The 22,948-nt window shown below is 41.0% G+C and overlaps 1 protein-coding gene across 1 annotated transcript; it reads right to left on the bottom strand.

Annotated features, from left to right (window-relative positions):
* Window positions 1-208: 208 nt before the first annotated feature.
* Window positions 209-14,313, bottom strand: LOC124012426. Its single transcript, XM_046326028.1, has 8 exons — window positions 13,852-14,313; window positions 13,339-13,463; window positions 13,023-13,193; window positions 8,456-8,623; window positions 7,982-8,093; window positions 7,644-7,771; window positions 1,640-1,751; window positions 209-1,409 (listed from the first exon to the last, which is right to left on the bottom strand). Exons 1-8 carry the CDS (start codon window positions 14,108-14,110, stop codon window positions 514-516), a joined length of 1,971 nt encoding a protein of 656 aa, XP_046181984.1. The 5' UTR covers window positions 14,111-14,313; the 3' UTR covers window positions 209-513.
* Window positions 14,314-22,948: the final 8,635 nt, after the last annotated feature.

Here is a 22,948-nt window from a genome sequence, read left to right as displayed (position 1 = left end):
GAGCCTGGACTCGAACCAGGATCTCTAATGGCACAGCTAGCACTGCGCCACTCAGGAGGCCTATTTTTTACATTTTGATTCAAGAATTAAGTAAACGTTTTGGTTCGACAGTAATAAGTAAAACTCAGTCCCTGTAATGACACAAACAAAAGACTAGTCAGTTAGTACAGAGTCAGTTTTGTATTTAATTTAAACAAAATGGTCATATAGTCAACTGTGAACTACATTACTTTTATTGCACAAAACGATAAATGATAACATTCATTTGAATACTTTGGAAAAGGTTCAACATTACATTACACACAGCTTCACTACTTCACGTCACGTATACATGAATTAAGGCACTGTCATTATCTCACTATAAAGCAGTATCAACCTAAAGGGACAAAGCATTTTTACAGACACCATCACCATAATCATCTACTCCGCCTCATCATCCTTAATTCATATCATCCACTTTCCTATACATCGAAATCCAACAGAATTCATTACAATCTAACTAGTTCTATATTTTCAGTGCATACAGGCAAACTGCCTCTCTCCCATGTGGACCTTCAGGTGCCTCTTCAAGTGGTGCTGGTGGGAGAACCTCTTCTCACACTGGGGGCAGCTGTATGGTTTCTCCCCTGTGTGGACCCTCTGGTGCCTCTTCAGCTTGGAGGAGTGGGAGAAACTCGCCCGACACAGGTGGCAGCCGAAAGGTTTCTCCCCTGTGTGCATCCTCTGGTGGATTTCCACCTGTTTGGGGAAGCTGAATGCTTTCCCACAGAATGAACATGGGAAGCGCTTCTCTTTGCCACCAGATCTGCTGATAGCGTTACTACTACTGTCATTTGTCAATAGGCTTGTGTAGCCATTTAGTGTTGAGGCACTGGCATTGTCTGAGGTCTGGTTTAACATTAGGAGAGTGTGTGAAGGATGAAAGCCAGGGAGTGTCTGTGTTGTGGCAGGGTCCATGTTCCAATTGATAGATCCTATAGAAGGCAGGCTGAAGGCAGCACCTGTTAAGGGGTTAACCTGAGGCGCAATCAGTCTTTTTGAATCACAACTATAGGAGCAGGATGGAGCATCGCTAGCAGAGTCTGTATCGGTTCTCTCCAGCTGCATACGGACACCTCCCCATCCCCGCAGACCAAATCTAAGTCTCGCCTTCGTCTCAGCCAGTCTGTTGTCATGGAGAATGAGTTCGGATGTTGTTTTGTGTTCGACTGTCTGTTTCTGGTAGTGGTCAACAATGTTGTTCACCAGCCCAGAGTTGAGGACGCTGTCCCATCCACTGACCTCCACTATTTCACCTCTGGTCCTGGCCTGCTCAGTGATGTTGTCCCCTGGGTCCTTGCCTGCACCGGTCTGGGTCTGGGAATCAGAGATGGCTTCCCAGTCTCCTGTGTTAGCCTTCAGCCATCCACCTGCAGGAAGAGGTTAGAAAATATACTTTACAAACATGGCAGAGAAAACTCTAGATATGAAGTATTTTGTTAATTATCTTGTGAAGTTAATACATTATAATGTTTGTGTTTTTTGTATGTAAAAATATGTTTTTTAATTTTATGAATGAACAGAAAAGTATAGCCAGGTGCATCATTATTCCCATTGAAAATATATTACTGTATGTAGTCTATATGTATTTCTCCCTTACTTTTCTCCCCCATCTTTAGTCCACTCAGCAGATCAATGCTCTCTGGTCTGTCTTCTACTGTCTCCTCTTTGACCAACAACAGATCAGGCTTCCCATCCTCCATGTCTACTGACTGTTAGAGATACAGAGTGAGAGGATGTTGGATCAAGAAAGCTGATTTGAGCACCCTGCAATTGAGCATCTTCTGATTGGGCAATGAAGGATTGCCATGAGTACTATGCAAATGTTAAGTTGATTTGATTACTAGACACTTTTTAATGGTTTGATCATTCATAGGCATGTTCCCACACTTAAGACAAAATCAATCAAGACCTTTGAATCAAATTTTATTGGTCACGTACACATATTTTGCAGATGGTGCAGCGAAATGCTTATGTTTCTAGCTCCAAGAGTACCTAACAATACAAAACAATTCACAGAAGAACAATATTTAAGAAGGATCAGAAGAGTCCGGAAAACAGTGTGATGGTTTGGGGATGCTTTGCTGCCTCAGGACCTGGATGACTTGCCTTAATAGAAAGGAACCATGAGTTCTGCTCTGTATCAGATAATTCTACAGGAGAATGTCAGGCCATCCATCTGAGCTGAAGCACAGCTTGGTCATGCAGCAAGACAATGATCCAAAACAAACAATCAAGTCTACATGAAAATGGTTAAAAAGCAACAAAAGTGAAGTTTGGTAAAGGCCTAGTCAAAGACGAGACCTAATCCCAATTGGGATGTTGTGGCCAGGCTTGAAACGAGCATTTAATGTTTGAAAACCAACAAATGTTGCTGAGTTAAAGCAGTTCTGCATGCAAAAGTGGTCAAAAATCCCTCCACAGCGACATGAGAGACTGATCAACAACTACAGGAACCATTTGGTTGCAGTCATTGCAGCTAAAGGTGGCACAACCAGTTATTGAGTATAAGGGGGCGATTACTTTTTCACACAGTGGAATTGGGTGTTGTATTCAGTATCAAAAATATGTGGAAATAGAGAAAATCCTAAAGGAGTCACATACTTTTTCATGGCACAAAATAAAATCTAATAAAATGACAACAGATTTATTTTTTTATTAAAAATATCACAACGTCCCTTGTTTCATGAGCCGTTATAAAAGTTATCAGAAATGTTCCATACACACAAAATCCATAATTTGCAAATAAATTCATTAAAAATCCTACAATGTGATTTTCTGGATTTAATTTCTCATTTTGTCTGTCATAGTTGAAGTGTACCTATGATGAAAATTATAGGCCTCTCATCTTTTTAAGTGGGAGAACTTGCACAATTGATGGCTGACTAAATACTTTTTTGCCCCACTGTATATAGCATTCTGTCGGTGGCAAGTATGTTATATAATAATTTAAATTGAAAAACTCTAAGTGTTGAATCAAGTGTAGATTTTGTACCAGTTCATAAACCATGTGAGGTGGAATTGGTACATCGAAAATCTCCTCCCATTTATTTTGCAACCTGTATGGCGCAGCTGTTTCTATTTATGCCAGTTCCTTTCAGCCAATTTGTATCTTTAATATATGGTAGGCACACAAGTTCCCTACCTTCTCCCTTTTCCACTTGCCTCCTCCATTTTTGTGGTAGTGCTGCATTCAGTTGGTTGTACATTTGGATTGAGCAGATATTCCCATACATTTTCGATAACATATGTCATGTGACACAACTCCTCAGTTTCTATTCATAATATATATCTATTCATAATATAATTAATAAATATAATACCCTAAATATAATACCCTTTCAACCATTTTTTTATTAATCAGTATATTTGGGTATAACCATAACATTTGTTGTAATATTCTATATTTTCTGGAGGATAAAACTGAAATTGTAACCAGCTTTGTATGGCTTGTTTAAGAAAGGGCGATATGTTAAACAAAATTTCTTTTTCAATTAGTCAGAAATGAGAAGTTGCAATCTGTATAAAGACAAAAAGGCCATTTTTGAACAAAGGATGAGCCTTTCTTAATAATCTACTGGAGAACCATTTTGGGTTTAAGTATAATTTATGTATTAGTGAAGCTTTTAGTGAGAGGTTTAAAGCTTAAATTTTTTTATAATTTTAGCCCCCCAAACTCATATTCATTATATAAATAGGCATATTTTATTTGGTCTGGCTTAGCCTTTTTTTTGTTGCTCATATGATTTAAAAAATGAGTCATCTGGAGTAGGCAGTGCCATTAGTAAGGAAGTAAACTGTGATAGGACCAAAGAGTTAATCAATGTGATTTTTCCATAGAGTATTTACCTCTCCATGGTTGCAGAATCGTATCTATTTTTGCTAACTTTCTATTGAAATTAATTGTGGTAAATTCAACTATATTTTTTAGATGTGAAAACCAAGTATGTCTACTTCACCATCCGCCCATTTTATTAGTAAACTACAAGGTAGTGTAAACACTATTTTTTTTTACGATCCAATACATAATATGGTGCACTTGTCGTAATTAGGTTTTAATCCAGAGACGCTAGAAAAGTGATCAAGACCTTCAATGAGACTGTGCAGGCATCCAGATTGTGTACTTAAGACAAAACTAGAATCATCGGCACATTGACAATTTTGTTTTTATCCCCTGGATTTCTAACCCCCGTTCTTGTTGGGTCTAATTTTAATAGCTAGCATTTCAATGGCCATAATAAATAGATATGGAGACAACGGACAGCCTTGTTTTACTTAAAAAGCTCAATATTTTCTGAGAAGTAACCATTATTTACTATTTTACATCTGGGGTTGCTGTACTTAACTTTAACCCATTGTATAAGAGATTCACCAAAATTAATGTAATCCAGGCATTTATATATAAATTGTAGTCGTACTTTATAAAACGTCTTTTCAAAATCTGCTATGAAGATCATACCTGGTATCTTCGATGTTTCATAATGTTCAAGTAATTGTCGTATATTATCTCCAATATATCGTCCATGTAAAAAACCTGTCTGATCAGGATGAACAATATCTGGTAAAATCTTTTTTTTAAACACAAGGCCAAATCTACACTGGAGTTGCTTACCAAGAAGACAGTGAGTTTTCTTGAGTGACCGAGTTACAGTTTTGACTTAAATCGGCTTGAGAATCTATGGCAAGACCTAAAAATGATGAACAAGTAATTTGATAGAACTTGATGAAGTTTGAAAATAATATGCAGGTTTAGAAAGCTCTTGGAAACGTACCCAGAAAGATTCACAGCTGTAATCGCAACCAACAGTGTTTCTACAAAGTATTGACTCGGGTGTGAATAATTACATAAATTATACATTTATGTACTTAATTTTCAATAAAATTTCAATAAACCCGTTTTCACTTTGTCATTATGGGGTTTTGTGTGTAGATGGATGATAAAATGTTTTTAATCCATTTTTAATTCAGCTGTAACACAACAACATGTGGAATAAGTCAAGGGGTATGAATACTTTCTGAAGGCACTGTAATCTAATCCAATGAGAGGGGACTGGAACCGGTACAGTATACTCTGAAGGGTGCCTAGATAAGGAAAGGGAGGGTCTGGTCATAGATGAGGTGACTGTGAAAGTGGAGGGCTATGCTCTTCTGACATGGAATTCAGATGAGACTCTAGATAACAATTTTCAGGTCTTGCCATAGATTCTCAAGTAGATGTAAGTCAAAACTGTAACTCAGCCACTCAGGAAAATTCACTGTCTTCTTGGTAAGCAACTCCAGTGTATATTTGGCCTTGTGTTTTAGGTTACTGTCCTGCAAAGGTGAATTCCTCCCAGTGTCTGGTGGAAAGCAGACTGAACCAGGTTTTCCTCTTGGATTTAGTTCCATTCCGTTTCATTTTTATCCTGAAAAACACTGCAATAATTAACGATTACAAGCATAACCATAACATGATGCAGCCACCTATATGCTTGAAAATGTGGAGAGTTGTACTCAGTAATGTCTTGTATTGGATTTGCCCCAAACATAACACTTTGTATTTAGGACAAAAAATGTATTGCTTTGCCACATTTCTTGCAGAATTACTTTAGTGTATTGATACACCATCCAAAGTGTAATCAATAACTTCACCATGCTCAAAGGGATATACAATGTCTGCTTTTTTCTTTTTACCCATCTACCAATAGGTGCCCTTCTTTGCGAGTCATTGGAAACCTCCTTGGTCTTTGTAGATGAATCTAATCTGTGTTTGAAATTCATTTCTCGCCTGAAGGACCCTTGGAGATAATTGTAAAACACTATTATTGCACACAGAGTGAGTCCATGCAACTTATTATGTGACTTGTTAAGCTCATTTTTACTCCTGAATGTATTTACTGGTGGAATACTTTTGACTAAAAATGTTTCAGCTTTTCATTTTTTAATTAATTTGTCAACATTTCTAAAAACATTTTCACTTTGACATTATGGGGCATCGTGTGTAGGCCAGTGACAAACAAATAAAACATGTAAATTCAGGCTCGAACACAATAAAATGTGTAAAAAGTCCAGAGGTGTGGATACTTTCTGAAGGCATTGTATATGCCTTTATATATCACAACATGTCTGGATACAATATAGACTACCCAGGAATATTCAACACATCTGTTACTCTAGTAATTCCAAATGCATCTGTGTAATACTCACCACTGCATCCTGTATCAAAAGGTTGACTGGTCCTCATGAAAGTCTCTTTTTGTTACAAAGCTTTACTATACAAGTTTCCAACTTACCTAACTTCATTGTTGAAGTATAAAAACATGAGATCCCAAACCCGTTTACAGGGTTGGTTAACTCTTGAGGTTCCTCGGATCTCCACTTTTAGTTTTAAATGCACCTCATTGATGGAACCAACTACAAAATACATTACAATTGGATGTTCTGGTCTGTTCGGCAATTCTTACAGAGGAATGTAACTGTTTTTCTTGAACATTTGTGTTGTGCCATATTTCTTTCTTTTACATTGTATCTGATTTTATTTAGTCCTATTCATTGTATATGCAGGGCTCCCTTGTGAAAGAGACCCTGGTCTCAATGTTGACTCCCTGTTAAAAAAAAGGTCAAATCAAAAATATATTTTCTACTGACAATAATGACAATTGATGTTTGTTTTTAATGCATCGCAGTCTCGATTAAGAGGAATAGTTACTTTCTATGTTATAGAGTGAAATGGTTTTTCTGCAGGTGTATCCTGAGGTAACTCCTTTCTAAAAATCCTCCTCCTGCAGTGCGAACCACCTCTCTCCCGTGTGGATCTTCAAGTGCATCTTCAGCTGCTGCTAGCAGGAGAATCTCTTCTCACACTGGGGTCAGCTGTATTGTTTCTCCTCTGTGTGGACCCTCTGGTGTCTCTTCAGGTTGCCAGCATGGGCGAAGCGCATGTTACACTGGTTACAGCTGAAGGGTTTCTCCCCTGTGTGGACTCTTTGGTGCCTATTCAGACTGGACGATTGGGAGAAAGTGGCCCGGCACAGGTGGCAGCCATATGGTTTCTCCCCCGTGTGCATCCTCTGGTGGATCTCCACCTGTTGGGGGAAACTGAAGGCTTTCCCACAGAATGAACACGTGAAGCGCTTCTCTATGGCGTTGCCACCTTTACTGATTCTGTCTCTACTACTGTCATTTGTCAATGGGCTTGTGTAGCCATTTAGTGTTGAGGAACTGGCATTGCCTGATGTTTGGTTTAACATAAGGAGAGTGTGAGGAGGATGAAGGCCAGGTAGTGTCTGTGTTGTCACAGGGTCCATGTTCCAGTTGATAGATCCTATAGGAGGCAGGCTGAAGGCAGCACCTGTTAGGGGGTTAACCTGAGGAGTCATCAGTCTCTCTGAATCACAACTATAGGAGCAGGACGGAGCATCGCTGGCCAAGTCTGTGTGTGTTCTCTCCCGCCCCATACCGACACCTTCCCGTCCCTGCAGACCAAAGCAATGCCTCGCCCTGGTCTCAGCCAGTCTGTTGTCATGGAGACTAAGTTTGGTTGTTGTTTTGTGTTCGACAATCTGTTTCTGGTTAACAGTGTTGTTCCCCAGCCCAGAGTTCAAGACGCTGTCCCATCCACTGACCTCCACTATGTCACCTCTGGTCCTGGCCTGCTCAGTGATGTTGTCCCTTAGGCCCTTGGCTGCACCGGTCTGGGTCTGGTAATCCAAGATGGTCGCCCAGTCTCCTCTGTTAGCCTCCAGCCAACCACCTGCAGGAAGAGTTTAGAAAATAGACTTTACAAACATGACAGAGAACTCTACATATAAAGGTTTTTTTTGTCAATTACCTGGTAAAGTTCATACAGTGTGTGTGTTTTTATATGCAAACATAAGTTGTATTGATTTCATTTGATGTATTGAATGAAGAAGAAAAAAATGGCGCATCACTATTCAATGTGCTATATGTATTTCTCCCTTACCTTGCTCCCCCATCTTTAGTCCACTCAGCAGATCAATGCTCTCTGGTCCGTCTTCTATTGTCTCCTCTTTGACCAGCAGCAGATCAGGCTTCCCATCCTCCATGTCTACTGACTGTAAGAGATACAGAGTGAGAGGATGTTGGATCAAGAAATCTGATATGAGCACCCTACTATGGGGATTACTATGAGTACTATGCAAACATGATAGTTGATTTGATCACTTGATACTACTTAATGATTTGATAACTCAAAAGCATGGTTCCATACAAAATGAATCAAGACCTGAGCCCGTATCCACAAAGAGTATCGGAGTAGAAGTGCTGATCGAAGATCAGGTCCCCACTTGTCTACATTGTCATTCATTATAATCTAAAAAGAAAAAATGATCCTAGATCAACACTCCTACTCTGAGAGGCTTTGAGGATACGGGTCCTGACCTAATACCATTCAGACAGTAGTTTACAGTGGACTCACCTCAGTGAGACTGTGTGTGGTCCTGTGCTGCTCAGCTGGTTCCTCTGTGGGTTGAGGACGAGGTGCAGTCTGGTTTTCCTCCATGACCATGGTCCCCTCGGGGTTCCCCAGACCCTCCTCACACCCCTCCTCCTTCACCAGCAGCACCTCTGGACCCTCCTCCTCCTCCTGGAAGAGGAGAGACATACACTCCCTCAGGTATGTACACACAGATAATAAACACACTTTCAACATGGAGTGTTTACCCATCCCCACTATGTTTGAGTCATATACTGTAGTTACAGAATGACTTAATTGTTGTTAAGCCCATCATGGTGGACATGAATATGATGTTGTTGGTAAATATTAGTCGCCTATGATAGGTCAAAAGTCGTCATCAGCCAAACCCAACTAAACGATACAAAAATATAAACACAATACTCAACATTTTCAAAGATTTTGCCGTTCATACAAGGAAATCAATCAACTGAAATAAATTAACTAGGCCCCAATCTATTGATTTCAAATGACTGGACAGGGGTGCAGCCATGGGTGGGCCTTGGAGGGCATAGGCCCACCCACTTGGCAGCCAGGCCCAGCCAATCAGAATGAGTTTTTCCCCACAAAAGGGTTTTATTACAGACAGAAATACTCCTAGGCTGACGTGGTCTATAGCTGTGAAGCTGATTAGATGTACTACCAAATTCTCTAAAACGAAGTTGGAGGCAGTTTATGGTAGAGAAATTAACATTAGATTCTCTGGTAAAAGCTCTGGTGGACATTCCTGCAGTCAGCATGCCATTTGCTCGCTCACTAAAAATTTGAGACATCTGTGGTATTATGTTGTGACAAAACTGCACATTTTAAAGTGGCCTTTTATTGCCCCCAGCATAAGTTGCACGTGTGTAATGATTACACTGTTTAATCAACTTCTTGATTTGCCACACCTGTCAGGTGGATGGATTATCTTGGCTAAATAGAAATGCTCACTAATAGGGGTGTAAACAGATTTGTGTATATAGAAATGAAACATAGGACCAACACTTTACATGTAGAGTTTATATTTTTGTTCAGTGTGTTTTGACGTGTACAGTAGGTGTTCATGTGTGGGTTTTTGTAGGTATATTTAGTAAGTCTATAATGGTTATAAAGCACTGTTGTGTGTATGCAGAATAGGGTGAGATCGGATGTGAAGTGTACTAAAGAAAGTCTCAATGAAAGTCGTAAAATGGGACTTTTTATTCTGTTTTTATTAAACATAAACAAGTTTGAAAGCTGCAATATGTAACTTTTTGGGCAACCTGACAAAATTCACATAGAAATGTGAGTTATAGGTCTGTCTATAAGTCTAAGAAGTAGTAGATATGTTCTATATGAACATTTTCTATGCTTCCCCTTTTTAAGTTTCATCTTAGCATATTTTACACCAGCTTTAAAAAGCTGAAAATACAACATTTTTGGATATGGAAAACATATTTCACAGCAGTTTAGATGGTACAATGATTCTCTACACAATGTCTACTTGCTTTGTCAAAAACTATTAGAATTTTAGCAACCAGGAAATGGAAGAGTGATTTCTGCATTTTGCATCTTTAAATACACCATATGAAAACCATACATACAAAAAATCTGCATGAACTTGATCAAATGCATTAATTTTCCTATTAAAAGTGTCTTAGAAAATAATTAAGTAGTTGAATGGAAGTGATGAAAATAGGCACTTGTGAACAACATATAGCTTACACAGTACAAACACAATATGTAACTGTATTTTCAGGCTTATATATGCCTTATAAAGTGCCTGGTGAAGTCTATCCACCTCTTGCATTGTATACATACAGTATTAATTTGAATGGTTTTCCTACTGATCTACACAATCTACTCCACATTTTCAAAGTGAAAGAAAGATTATAGAACATAGTGTGGCAGCATTATGTTATGGGTATGCTTGTCACCGGCAGGGACTGGAGACTTTGTCAGGATCAAAAGAAATATGAAAGGAGCAAAGCCCAGGTAAAAGGTTAGAGGAAGTCCCCCGTCAGTCTTCGGAAAACCTAACTCTGGGATAGTGTTTTATTGTTCAGCAGGACAATTATACACATTTAATGCCAAAAGACACAGCAGAATAGCTTTCCAAGAGGTGTTGAGTATTCCTGAGTAGTCCAGTCTCAGTCCTGAACTAATCTGCTTGAAATTCAGAGACAAGGTTTGAATATTACTCACTGTCAATGATTCCCAACCAAATTTACTGAGCTTGAGCAATTTTGACCAAGAGTTGTGCAATTTTGGTTCCTAAGAGTTGTGCAAAGTTGGTAGAATCTTATTCAAAATGATTCACTGCTGTACTGGCTGCCAAAAGTGCTTCCACCAAGTATTAACTCTGGGTTGTGAAGACATACGCAATCAAGACATGGTCATTTTTCAATTTTTTATACATTTGGGAAATTATCTATAATTCTTATTTCATTTTGAAAATGTGGAGTAGGTTGTGTAGATGGGTAGGAAAGAAACTCATGTAATCCCTTTTTAGATTTAATTTGAAGACAGCAAAATGGGAAGACTGTGCAAGGGATGTGTAGACTTTCACTAGCAACTGTATATCCCACAATGTCTGGATGCAATATTCCACCCAGGAATATTCAACACTGAAATCTGTTAAACTCAGATCAGATACATAAGATGAGACAGAACGATCTTAAGGAGCTAGCTAGCCTATCTGACAAGTTATTATGGCCTCGATTCTGACCCAATTTAAGAGTGCGTAAATGGAACATAATTCACTTTTAATGCGCTTTTCTCTTTATGCGTATTCTGACCTTGAACCTAAACATTAGAACAGCATGCCATTCAACCACTATTTGTTTGAGGTGAAGCTCGAATAAATGAAGGTGTGAAGGAGATGTATCTAGATACGCAGTATTCTGACCGTGACTTAATTCCCCCACCTTTACGCACGAGGAAACCATGCACAAGGTCAAGCCAACCTGCCATATTCCAAGTGGAAAAAGTCTCTACTTAATTTTTTCTGATAGAAATAACATCATTTTCCATGCACTGTAATTTATAAATTGATAAGAGCTATTGGTAAGAGCTAGGTCAATGAGTAATCCGTTTGGAGAAGGGGATTGTAAATACACATGGCAATTGTTTTAGATTATTTTTCCTTATGATCCCCGGAGGAAAATGTGAAAACAGCCATATGGAAGCAAACCAAAAATCATATCAACATGACATGTATTGAGGGCCCTTTCCCACAGTGAAATAAGATATAAATAGCACCGCCGTTATTCCGAACTTTGTTGCATCATGTCATTGTAGAGGCACCATTACCGTGGAAACGCTCTCAACTGCACATCTCATCTTCTTGATCTGAATGCCTCCTCTTTAGTCAGCTGTTGTACAACATAACATTCTAAAACTGGCTAGTTTTATCTTGTCTCATGTCGGCTGTTGCATCTGAACTGGGCTTAACTCTCGTTATTCCAAATGCATCTGTAGATTGTTTGTACTGACAACAATAAAAATGAATCTTCGTCTTTAATGCAGGGTTTGATCTAAGCTATCCAGTGGAATGATTTTTCTGCTGGTGTATATTGAGGTATCTCCTCTCTGAGAACCTCTTCCCGCAGTGCGTACAGGCGAACGGCTTCTCTCCTGTGTGGACCTTCAGGTGCATCTTCAGATGGTCCTGGCGGGAGAACCTCTTCTCACACTGGGGGCAGCTGTAGGGTTTCACCCCTGTGTGGACCCTTTGGTGCCTCTTCAGGCCACGAGCCTGGGCGAAGCGCATTTGACACTGGGTACAGCTGAAGGACTTCCCCCCTGTGTGGACCCTCTGGTGGATCTCCACCTTCTGGGGGCAGCTGAAGCCTTTGTTACAGAACATGCAGAAGAACCGTTTCTCTTTACTATTGCCTGATGTGGCTCCCCCTCCCTGAGACTGGGCTATAGCCCTGTGGTTTGAGTTCAATACCTGATTAAAAAGGATGCGGCCATGTGAATTGGAAGGTGCCATCGATGTGGACACTGAGTTGCCATCCCTGAACGCGTGCAAAGGGGAGTGGGTCGCAACATTTATTTTTGTCTCTAAAAAGTCCCTGGTGTTGCCCTGAGAGTGTCCTTCTCCTAAGTGAGTCTTGTTTGCATTCCATATCAGAGGAGCGTCGCCCTCCATTTTCACAGTCACCTCATCTACGACTATAACCTCCCCTTTCTTATCTAGGCAGCCTTCAGAGTCTAGACTACTACTGTACTGGTTCCAGTCCCCTCTAGACAGATCAGTCTGTGTCTCTAAACCCAAAGGCATGTTGCCAGGGTCCATCTCTGTAGTGTAAGAACAAGATGGATCATCACCGCCAGTGTCTAACGTGTGACCATAGCCATCCCCACGGGAATGAACCATCCTCTGGCTCTGGTGAAATACCGGTAAATACTCTGAGCCTGAAGCAGGAGGACAGCCCAGTGGCCCCTGCCCCAGTCTCTCTGTGTCTGATATGTGGTCAGATCCTCTGTGTAAGAGCCTTTGTGTTACAGTTAAAGGCTTGGTGTCTGTCTCTGATTTGAGGACGGCGTCGGGCCTTCCACTGACCTCCGTGATGCTGTGTTGGGTCCTGGGCTGGGGCGCAGAGGTGGTGGGGTCCTCCATGGCTTCATAGGGCGCACCAGCCACTCCAGTCTGGATGTCTCCACTTTGCATTGGGTCCTCTCCTTCAGACCTGTGCTGCTTGACCCCAGGACCTGCATCCTCTGCATCTGCAGACTGACACAAGCATTGGATAACATTATTGTAGGGAAGTCTCACAACATCTCCTATGGCAGAACAATTAGGATGTAAGCAAATTACTGCTGAGGGGAGCCTTTCTGAAATAAACTGGTCACATTTGATATAACACTATTACACTAACCTCTATCACGATAATGTGCTGGGTTGAGGTTCCACTCCCCTCATCAACAGTATCTGGTTGGTCATCTATCCATGTATTGTGTCCTGCTGGCTTCACAAAGCTCCTGTGGCCTCCAGGGAGCTGTCCTTCACCCGAGAGAGTGATTGGGGTAGAAGAGCTGGTTAGGTTAGCTACTGTCAATGCTATACTGTACACTATTGACAGTTGACAAATGTCTAGAATTGACAAGGATAAGTTAACAATTTGCATAATTTATTGATAAACTATTTATAGACTGATTATGTTCCATGCATCCTATTGTTTTCATTGAGTAAATAATAGGAATGCAGTAAATAAATTATCTGGTTATAATATGACATTGTGTCTTCGTGCAATATAGTTAAGTAATGAGGGGAATTACTGCATATTATCCAAAAACGGATCATGACCCAATTCTGGGTAACACATCTGAACACATGTACAGGGGGGAAACGGGCGACAGGCCGCTAAGCCTTGGCCTTCTGCTAAATGTACCTTTTGCCATTCCTCTGTATCGGTCGAGGATCTTGACACTACTGGGACGACTGGCGAGGACGCGCTCCCGTGCCACCTTCAGTTCGAGTAGCTGTAGTTTCCTCCGCAATACCCTGTTTTCTTTCTGGCTTTGAGAAATTTCCAAACGAAACACTGCATAGTCGTCGTCTACGAGTTTGCAGATGTCAGCCACGGCTGCATTCGCTAGAACCTCCATAATGGAGGCTATTTCAGTGTGAAAAACCATACAGTCAGCCATTGTTAGCAGCTAGGTAGCTAACGTTACCTAAATAACATCTATCAACCAAGTCCTCAACGCGAATTAAACACTACCTAAGTATGTGATGCTGTGCAGTTAAATGAGTCATAGTTTGAGTTCCAGGGTTTTAAGAAACGTCTAAATAACAACCTATGGTGGTAATTGTTCTTGGTCACTTTACATTTCCGTTTACACTGAAGAGAAATTATGTTATTGGGTGGAGTCATAGCTCATAGGGTGTGGCTAAATGAAAAACGGTACTATCGTTATCTTTTGATCTGAGAGCAGACCTGTTTAGAAATAAGTGTGTCAGCAAGAACAGAGTAGAATCAAATACAATACAATATAATTACTTTATTCAATTTACATCACCTCAGTAAGGTAAATAGTCAACTGTCTTAGAAATGTTTGGGGGCATCTGAAGCTAATGTCCTGCATTTCTACACAATCTAATAAGAATATCATATTTTTCTAAATGTATACATGAATGTGGATGCTACCATCATTACAGATCATTCTGAATGAATTATGATGAATGAGAAAGCTATAGAAATGTCATACACCTCTCCTGTTATTGTAATGGTGAGAGGTTAGTATGTCTTGGGGTATGATATTTGTGCGTCTAACTTTCTCACTAATCATTATTCACGATTCATTCACGATTATCCGTAATCAGTGTAGCATCCACATGAACTTAGAAGGGTTTATAGACATTATATTATTATTTACAATAAAAGTGACTCCAAAATGACACAATATATTATGTACAATTAATTTATATTGAAAAAAACATTTCTGTACACAACCAAAACAAACAGCAAATGCATCCAACAAATGTGTATAGTCACAAGCTTGATTTAGTCATTGCGTGCTATGAATGTGGGACCAAATACTTAACTTTAATACACATAAGTGCATTTGTCCCAATACTTTTGCTCCTCTAAAATGGGGGGACTATGTAAAAGAAAATTGCTGTAATTTCTAAATGGTTTACCCAATATGGATGAAAATACCCTCAAATTAAAGCTGACATTCTGCACTTTGACTTCATCAAGCCTTGTTTGAGTTCAAGTCCACAATTTCAGTATAGAGCCAAAAGAATAAAAAATGCTTCACTGTCCAAAGAATTATGGAGGACACTGTAATTCATACCATAGGCATAATAGTACTGTAGAGCTCTTTTTACTTGCACACAATATATCTGGATCTCCCCGTCCTGCCTCTAGGGGTCCACAACCCAACACACCCCACCCAGCTTTAGGATCTTAGTGAAACATTCATTATTGGTTACAAGTGTGTTAGGCCAAGGCCAGAGTGACAACCAACAGTAAGGGAGACCCCCAGAACTGAGCAGCCCAGCATCTAGGGATAGCCTAAATAGGCATAGGCATCCCCCCTGACTTGGGCATGTTTTCAATACAGACTCCTTTTGTCGTACAGTATTCCATAAAAGGCATCCATAATTTACAAATGTTGCACAGTATATCTTTAAACTTGTAATAAATCAAGTGATACATAACTTGACATTTCTGCCATCATTGTGACATTGTGGGAGGATTTACCAACCTTCCAATTAAGGGCAATGGATGTCTTAGCCGTTATAAATGCTAGGTTACACAGTTTCTTCTGATAAGTCTCCAGTATCAATATTTCCAAACAATAAGAAAATAACAGGTAGAAAGGAGAATCTGTATGAAATGCCAGCCTTCACAAGAGCATAACATATGCAAATATGTCCCCTTTTGTGTTTTACATCTCCAGCAGTGGAATTAAATTTCTCAGTGCATGATATTCAGTTTAACTGGCATATAGGATGTTCTATGGATGGTCTTAAACTGCAGTAGTTTATGTCTGAAATGATATGAACATGACTGGGCATTCAAATATATCTGTATCCATTCATTATCCTCAATAGTCTTCCAGGTCTTCCTCACATTTCTGTTTTAAATATTTTGCGTCATCGGGAAAAGCCTCTATCAACCCTTGAAACAGATTGGAAATCAACTAAACTTTGACAGCCTGCCTTAAAATATTGTGAGCAAAAATAAACACAACATGCAACAATTTCAACAGTTTTAAAGAGTTACGGTTCATAAGGAAATCAGTCCATGAAATTCATTAATTAGGCCATAACCTATGGATTTTACATGACTGAGCAGGGGAGCAGCCAAGGGAGGGCCTGGGAGGGCATAGACACACCCACTTTCTAGTCAGGCCCAACCACTGGGGAGCCAGGCCCAGCCAATCAGAATTAGTTTTTCCCAGACAAAAGGGCTTTATTACAGACAGAATTACTCCTCAGTTTCATCAGCTATCCGGGTGGCTGGTCTCGCAGGAAAAGAAGCCAAATGTGGAGGTCCTAGGCTGGTGTGGTTACACATGGTCTGCGGTTGTGAGGCCGGTTGGACATACTGCCAAATTCTCTAAAACCACGTTGGAGGCAGCTTATGGTAGAGAAATGAACATTAGATTCTCTGGCAATATTGATAGAATAGCGCCGGAGGGGATGGCTGCTAACCAACTGTGCTATTTTGTGTTTTTTTGCGTTGTTTGTAACTTCTTTTGTCCATAATATTGCTCCTACCGCCGCTTATGACTGAAAAGAGCTTCTGGATATCAGAACAATGATTACTCACCTCCAACTGGACTCAGATTTTTTCTTTAATGTGTCCGACGCAAAGGATATACTGCTTCTCCGAGACCAATCGTAAATCCCCGTCATTCATGTCAATAAAATACGGAAATACAGGGGGCGGAGATCGGAGTGCCTTGTGAGAATTAGTTGGTGAGTGGGTAACCTGCCTCTACCATCCGTTCTATTGACCAACATGCAATCACTGGAAAATAAACTGGATGATCTCCGCTCAAGACTATCCTACCAACTGGACATTAAACTGTAATATCTTATGTTTTACAGAGTTGTGTATGAACGACGACAAAGATAATATACAGTTGACTGGGGTTTCCTTTCCTCTGGCGAGCCTTCCCCACAGTGACCGTACGTACATATCCCAAATAGAAGCCATGGATTACAGGCAACATCCGCACTGACCTAAAGGCTAGAGCTGCCGCTTTCAAGGAGCGGGACACTTATCCGGACGCTTATAAGAAATCCTGCTATGCCCTCAGATGAACCATCAAACAGGCCATGTGTCAATACAGGACTAAGATTGAATCCTACTACACCGGTTCTGACGCTGGTCGGATGTGACAGGGCTTGCAAACTATTACGGATTACAAAGTGAAACCCAGCCGCGAGCTGCCAAATGACGCGAGCATACCAGACGAGCTCAACACCTTTTATGCTCGCTTCGAGGCAAGCAACACTAAAGCATGCATGAGAGCACCAGCTGTTCTAGACGACTGTGTGATCACGCTCTCTCCATAGCCAATGTGAGGAAGACCTTTTAAACGGGTCAACATTCAAAAAGCCACGGTGTCAGACCTGGCAAGTGTATTCATTGACATTTTCAACCTCTCCCTGACTGAGTGTGTAATACCTACATGTTTCAAGCAGACCACCATAGTCCCTGTGCCCAAGAGAGCTAAGGTAACCTGCCTAAATGATTACCGCCCCATTGCACTCACGTCGGTAGCCAATAAGTGCTTTGAGAGGCTGGTCATGGCTCACATCAACACCATCCTCCAGGAAACTCTAGACCCACTCCAATTCGCATACCGCCCCAACAGATCCACAGATGACGCAATCGCACTCCATACTGCCTTTTACCACCTGGACAAAAGGAACACCAATGTAAGAATGTTGTTCATTGACCAAAAGGTTAGCGTTCAACACCAGAGCGCCCACAAAGCTCAGCACCTTGGGACTAAACACCTCCCTCTGCAACTGGATCCTGGACTTCCTGACGGGCAGCACCCAGGTGGCAAGGGTAGGCAACAACACATCTGCAATGCTGATCCTCAACACTGGGGCCCCTCAGGAGTGCGTGCTTAGTCCCCCCCTTCCCCCTGTACTCCCTGTTCACCCACGACTGCGTGGCCAAGCACAACTCCAACACCCTCATTAAGTTTGCTGACGACACAACAGTGGGAGGCCTGATCACCGACAACAATGAGACAGCCAATAGGGAGGAGATCAGAGACCTGGCATAGTGCATAGTCACTTTACCCCAATCTACCCCCGCAAATCGACTCGGTTCCGGTATCCCCTGTATATAGCCTCAGTTGCTACTGTTTGTTGACATGGCTTTCAAAGACCTTAGAAACGCAGGGTAGGATAGATATACAGTGCCTTGCGAAAGTATTCGGCCCCCTTGAACTTTGCGACCTTTTGCCACATTTCAGGCTTCAAACATAAAGATATAAAACTGTATTTTTTTGTGAAGAATCAACCACAAGTGGGACACAATCATGAAGTGGAACGACATTTATTGGATATTTCAAACATTTTTAACAAATCAAAAACTGAAAAATTGGGCGTGCAAAATTATTCAGCCCCTTTACTTTCAGTGCAGCAAACTCTCTCCAGAAGTTCAGTGAGGATCTCTGAATGATCCAATGTTGACCTAAATGACTAATGATGATAAATACAATCCACCTGTGTGTAATTAAGTCTCCGTATAAATGCACCTGCACTGTGATAGTCTCAGAGGTCCGTTAAAAGCGCAGAGAGCATCATGAAGAACAAGGAACACACCAGGCAGGTCCGAGATACTGTTGTGAAGAAGTTTAAAGCCGGATTTGGATACAAAAAGATTTCCCAAGCTTTAAACATCCCAAGGAGCACTGTGCAAGCGATAATATTGAAATGGAAGGAGTATCAGACCACTGCAAATCTACCAAGACCTGGCCGTCCCTCTAAACTTTCAGCTCATACAAGGAGAAGACTGATCAGAGATGCAGCCAAGAGGCCCATGATAACTCTGGGTGAACTGCAGAGATCTACAGCTGAGGTGGGACACTCTGTCCATAGGACAACAATCAGTCGTATATTGCACAAATCTGGCCTTTATGGAAGAGTGGCAAGAAGAAAGCCATTTCTTAAAGATATCCATAAAAAGTGTTGTTTAAAGTTTGCCACAAGCCACCTGGGAGACACACCAAACATGTGGAAGAAGGTGCTCTGGTCAGATGAAACCAAAATTGAACTTTTTGGCAACAATGCAAAACGTTATGTTTGGCGTAAAAGCAACACAGTTCATCACCCTGAACACATCATCCCCACTGTCAAACATGGTGGTGGCAGCATTATGGTTTGGGCCTGCTTTTCTTCAGCAGGGACAGGGAAGATGGTTCAAATTGATGGGAAGATGGATGGAGCCAAATACAGAACCATTCTGGAAGAAAACCTGATGGAGTCTGCAAAAGACCTGAGACTGGGACGGAGATTTGTCTTCCAACAGGACAATGATCCAAAACATAAAGCAAAATCTACAATGGAATGGTTAAAAAATAAACATATCCAGGTGTTAGAATGGCATCAACGATCATGAGGAAGGTGAGGGATCATCCCAGAACTACACAGCAGGACCTGGTCAATGACCTGAAGAGAGCTGGGACCACAGTCTCAAAGAAAACCATTAGTAACACACTACGCCGTCATGGATTAAAATCCTGCAGCGCACGCAAGGTCCCCCTGCTCAAGCCAGTGCATGTCCAGGCCCGTCTGAAGTTTGCCAATGACCATCTGGATGATCCAGAGGAGGAATGGGAGAAGGTCATGTGGTCTGATGAGACAAAAAATAGAGCTTTTTGGTCTACACTCCACTCGCCGTGTTTGGAGGAAGAAGAAGGATGAGTACAACCCCAAGAACACCATCCCAACCATGAAGCATGGCGGTGGCAACATCATTCTTTGGGGATGCTTTTCTGCAAAGGAGACAGGACGACTGCACCGTATTGAGGGGAGGATGGATGGGGCCATGTTTCGCGACATCTTGGCCAACAACCTCCTTCCCTCAGTAAGAGCACTGAAGATGGGTCGTGGCTGGGTCTTCCAGCATGACAACGACCCGAAACACACAGCCAGGGCAACTAAGGAGTGGCTCCGTAAGAAGCATCTCAAGGTCCTGGAGTGGCCTAGCCAGCAAATTAATTACTTTAAAATCATACAATATGATTTTCTGGATTTTTGTTTTAGATTCCGTCTCTCACAGTTGAAGTGTACCTATGATAACAATTACAGACCTCTACATGCTTTGTAAGTAGGAAAACCTGCAAAATCGTCAGTGTATCAAATACTTGTTCTCCCCACTGTAGTAGCTAGTTCGCTGGCTAGCATCTGTTGGGGTTCCGATTCAGGCGACAGTTCAGAAGACGGATCAGCAGGGCTCCGTATGTTGTGCATAGTGGCCAAAGAATTTGTCAGATGGGCCTCTTAAACTAACAGTCCGACGTACTTTAAACAGCTAGCGGGCCATGGCTAACTAGTAGCCAGTTAGCTGGCTAGCTTTTGATGAGTTCTTTCGTATAAAAATAGCAGATCCGTACCACATTGGTTGAGGCGGGTTGCAGGAGAGTATATTCAGTCTGTAGACAGAAAGTGATATTAAAATATAAAATATGTATACGAGAGAAAAAAACGAACAAGGAAAAACAATGTTTACAAGGGACAGGATGGGACAAGACAAAAACACATGTCCGACTGCTACGCCATCTTGAAGTTTATGGAATTGTGGCTTCTTCCTTGCTGAGCGGCCTTTCAGGTTATGTCGACATAGGAGTTGATTTACTGTGGATATAGATACTTTTGTACCTGTTTCCTCCATCTTCACAAATTCCTTTGCTGTTGTTCTTTGGATTGATTTACACTTTTCACATCAAAGTACGTTCATCTCTAGGAGACAGAACGCGTCTCCTTCCTGAGCAGTATGACGGCTGCGTGGTCCCATGGTGTTTATACTTGCGTACTATTGTTTGTACAGATGAACGTGGTACCTTCAGGCGTTTGGAAATTGCTCCCAAGGCTGAACCAGCCTTGTGGAGGTCTACAATTTTTTTTCTGAGTTCTTTGATTTTCCCATGATGTCAAGCAAAGAGGCACTGACTTTGAAGGTAGGCCTTGAAATATATCCACAGGTACACTCCCAATTGACTCAAATTATGTCATTAGCCTATCAGAAGCTTCTAAAGGCATGACATTTCCTGGAATTTTCCAAGCTGTTTAAAGGCACAGTCAACTTAATGTAAACTTCTGACCCACTGGAATAGTGATACAGTGAATTATAAGTGAAATAATCTGTCTGTAAACAATTGTTGGAAAAATTACTTCTGTCATGCACAAAGTAGATGTCCTAACTGACTTGCCAAAACCATAGTTTATTAACAAGAAATTTGTGGAGTGGTTGAAAAACGAGTTTTAATGACTCCAACCTATGTGTATGTAAACTTCCGACTTCAACTGTTAGCTCCGCATTGACATGAATGGTAACTGATGCAAGCAGTAGAATCAGATTTAAAAGCAGGTAAAAATACACTTTATGAAACAACAGGGACAGTGAAGACACACACAAAGGTACAGACACATGCATACGCACACATTGTGATATTGTTGTATGGTGGTTTTGAACATTTTGTGTTGTGGATATGTGGTGGTGTAGGGATGTTATATGATGTACTGGTTTATCTTTAGCTCAATCAGTACAAACATAGTTCACTGTTTTATCTGTTGTTTTACATGTAATGTGGGTGCTTTGGTGTGTTTGGACCCCAGGAAGAGTAGCTGCTGCCATTGGGATCCTTTGTCTTAAGTGTGGGACCATGCCTTCAAATGATCAAATCACAGACTAGAGTCGATGGACGCACCTGTGTGCCAATGTAATTAACATAATACACAAATCCCGATCGAAATCAGTCTGTTTAAGGTAGAGATACGTTTTTTTTGCATTGGATGTGTGTCAATCTGCCTATGTCGGCCTTCCCCATCTGCCGTGGAAAGTGGCAAAGCTACAGTGTTGTTTGTCAGACCAGCAGACATCCCAAAAATCTTTCTTCTCATGAAAATGGATTGTCCGACAAATTAATATGACCAGTCTAGGGAAAGAGGAGGCTCTGACGAACATGCTGGTGTTCTCCGTTTTGCCTCGTCGAACTCGTCGCCAACTTGTGTTTGTAGTGTCCAAACCGTATAGGCTACAAACTGATATGACCCAACTGTAGAAAGGGGAGATAAGTTTTGTTCTACGACCCCCACAAGTTTCACAGGACTTGTCTGAAGGTAACCCGGTACCGGTTAAAAACATTTATGGAAGTAGTTTTGTGCCTGCAAAAAAGGGTTAAATATGTGTACAAAAAAATCATATCTCCTTGATATAGGACAGACACTTTAAACCTTAAGATGAAAGAGAAGGGATCTTGGTTGCCGTCACAGCTCAAAAGGGTATGTTAAATTAAATAGGGATGCGTGTTGTTCTTTGAAATACGGTACTGTTTATTAGATTACACAAAGTGGTGTAAAGTACTTAAGGAAAAATACTTTAAAGTACTACTCAAGTAGTTTTTTGGGGTATCTACATTCCTTGAGAAAATATTGTACTTTTTACTCCATACATTTTCCTTGGCATCCAAAAGTACTCGTTACATTTTGAATGCTTAGCATGACAGGAAAATAGTCAAATTTATGCACGTATCAAGAGAACATCCCTGGTCATCCCTACGGTCTCTAATCTGGCGGGCTCACTATTAACCATGTGAAATTGTGTCACTTCTCTTGCGTTCATTGCACGCAGAGTCAGTGTATATGCAAAAGTTTGGGACGCCTAATTTGCCAGAATTTTACGTAATTATGACAAAACATTGAAGGTTGTGCAATGTAACAGGAATATTTAGATTTATGGATGCCACCAGTTAGATAAAGTACAGAGTGTTTTGCCAGCAGCT

This window comes from Oncorhynchus gorbuscha, linkage group LG24 (genome assembly GCF_021184085.1).
Source record: "Oncorhynchus gorbuscha isolate QuinsamMale2020 ecotype Even-year linkage group LG24, OgorEven_v1.0, whole genome shotgun sequence".
Lineage (NCBI taxonomy): Eukaryota > Metazoa > Chordata > Actinopteri > Salmoniformes > Salmonidae > Oncorhynchus > Oncorhynchus gorbuscha.
The sequence above is the reverse complement of the archived record's forward strand: the minus strand, read 5'-3'. Positions and strand labels throughout refer to the sequence as shown.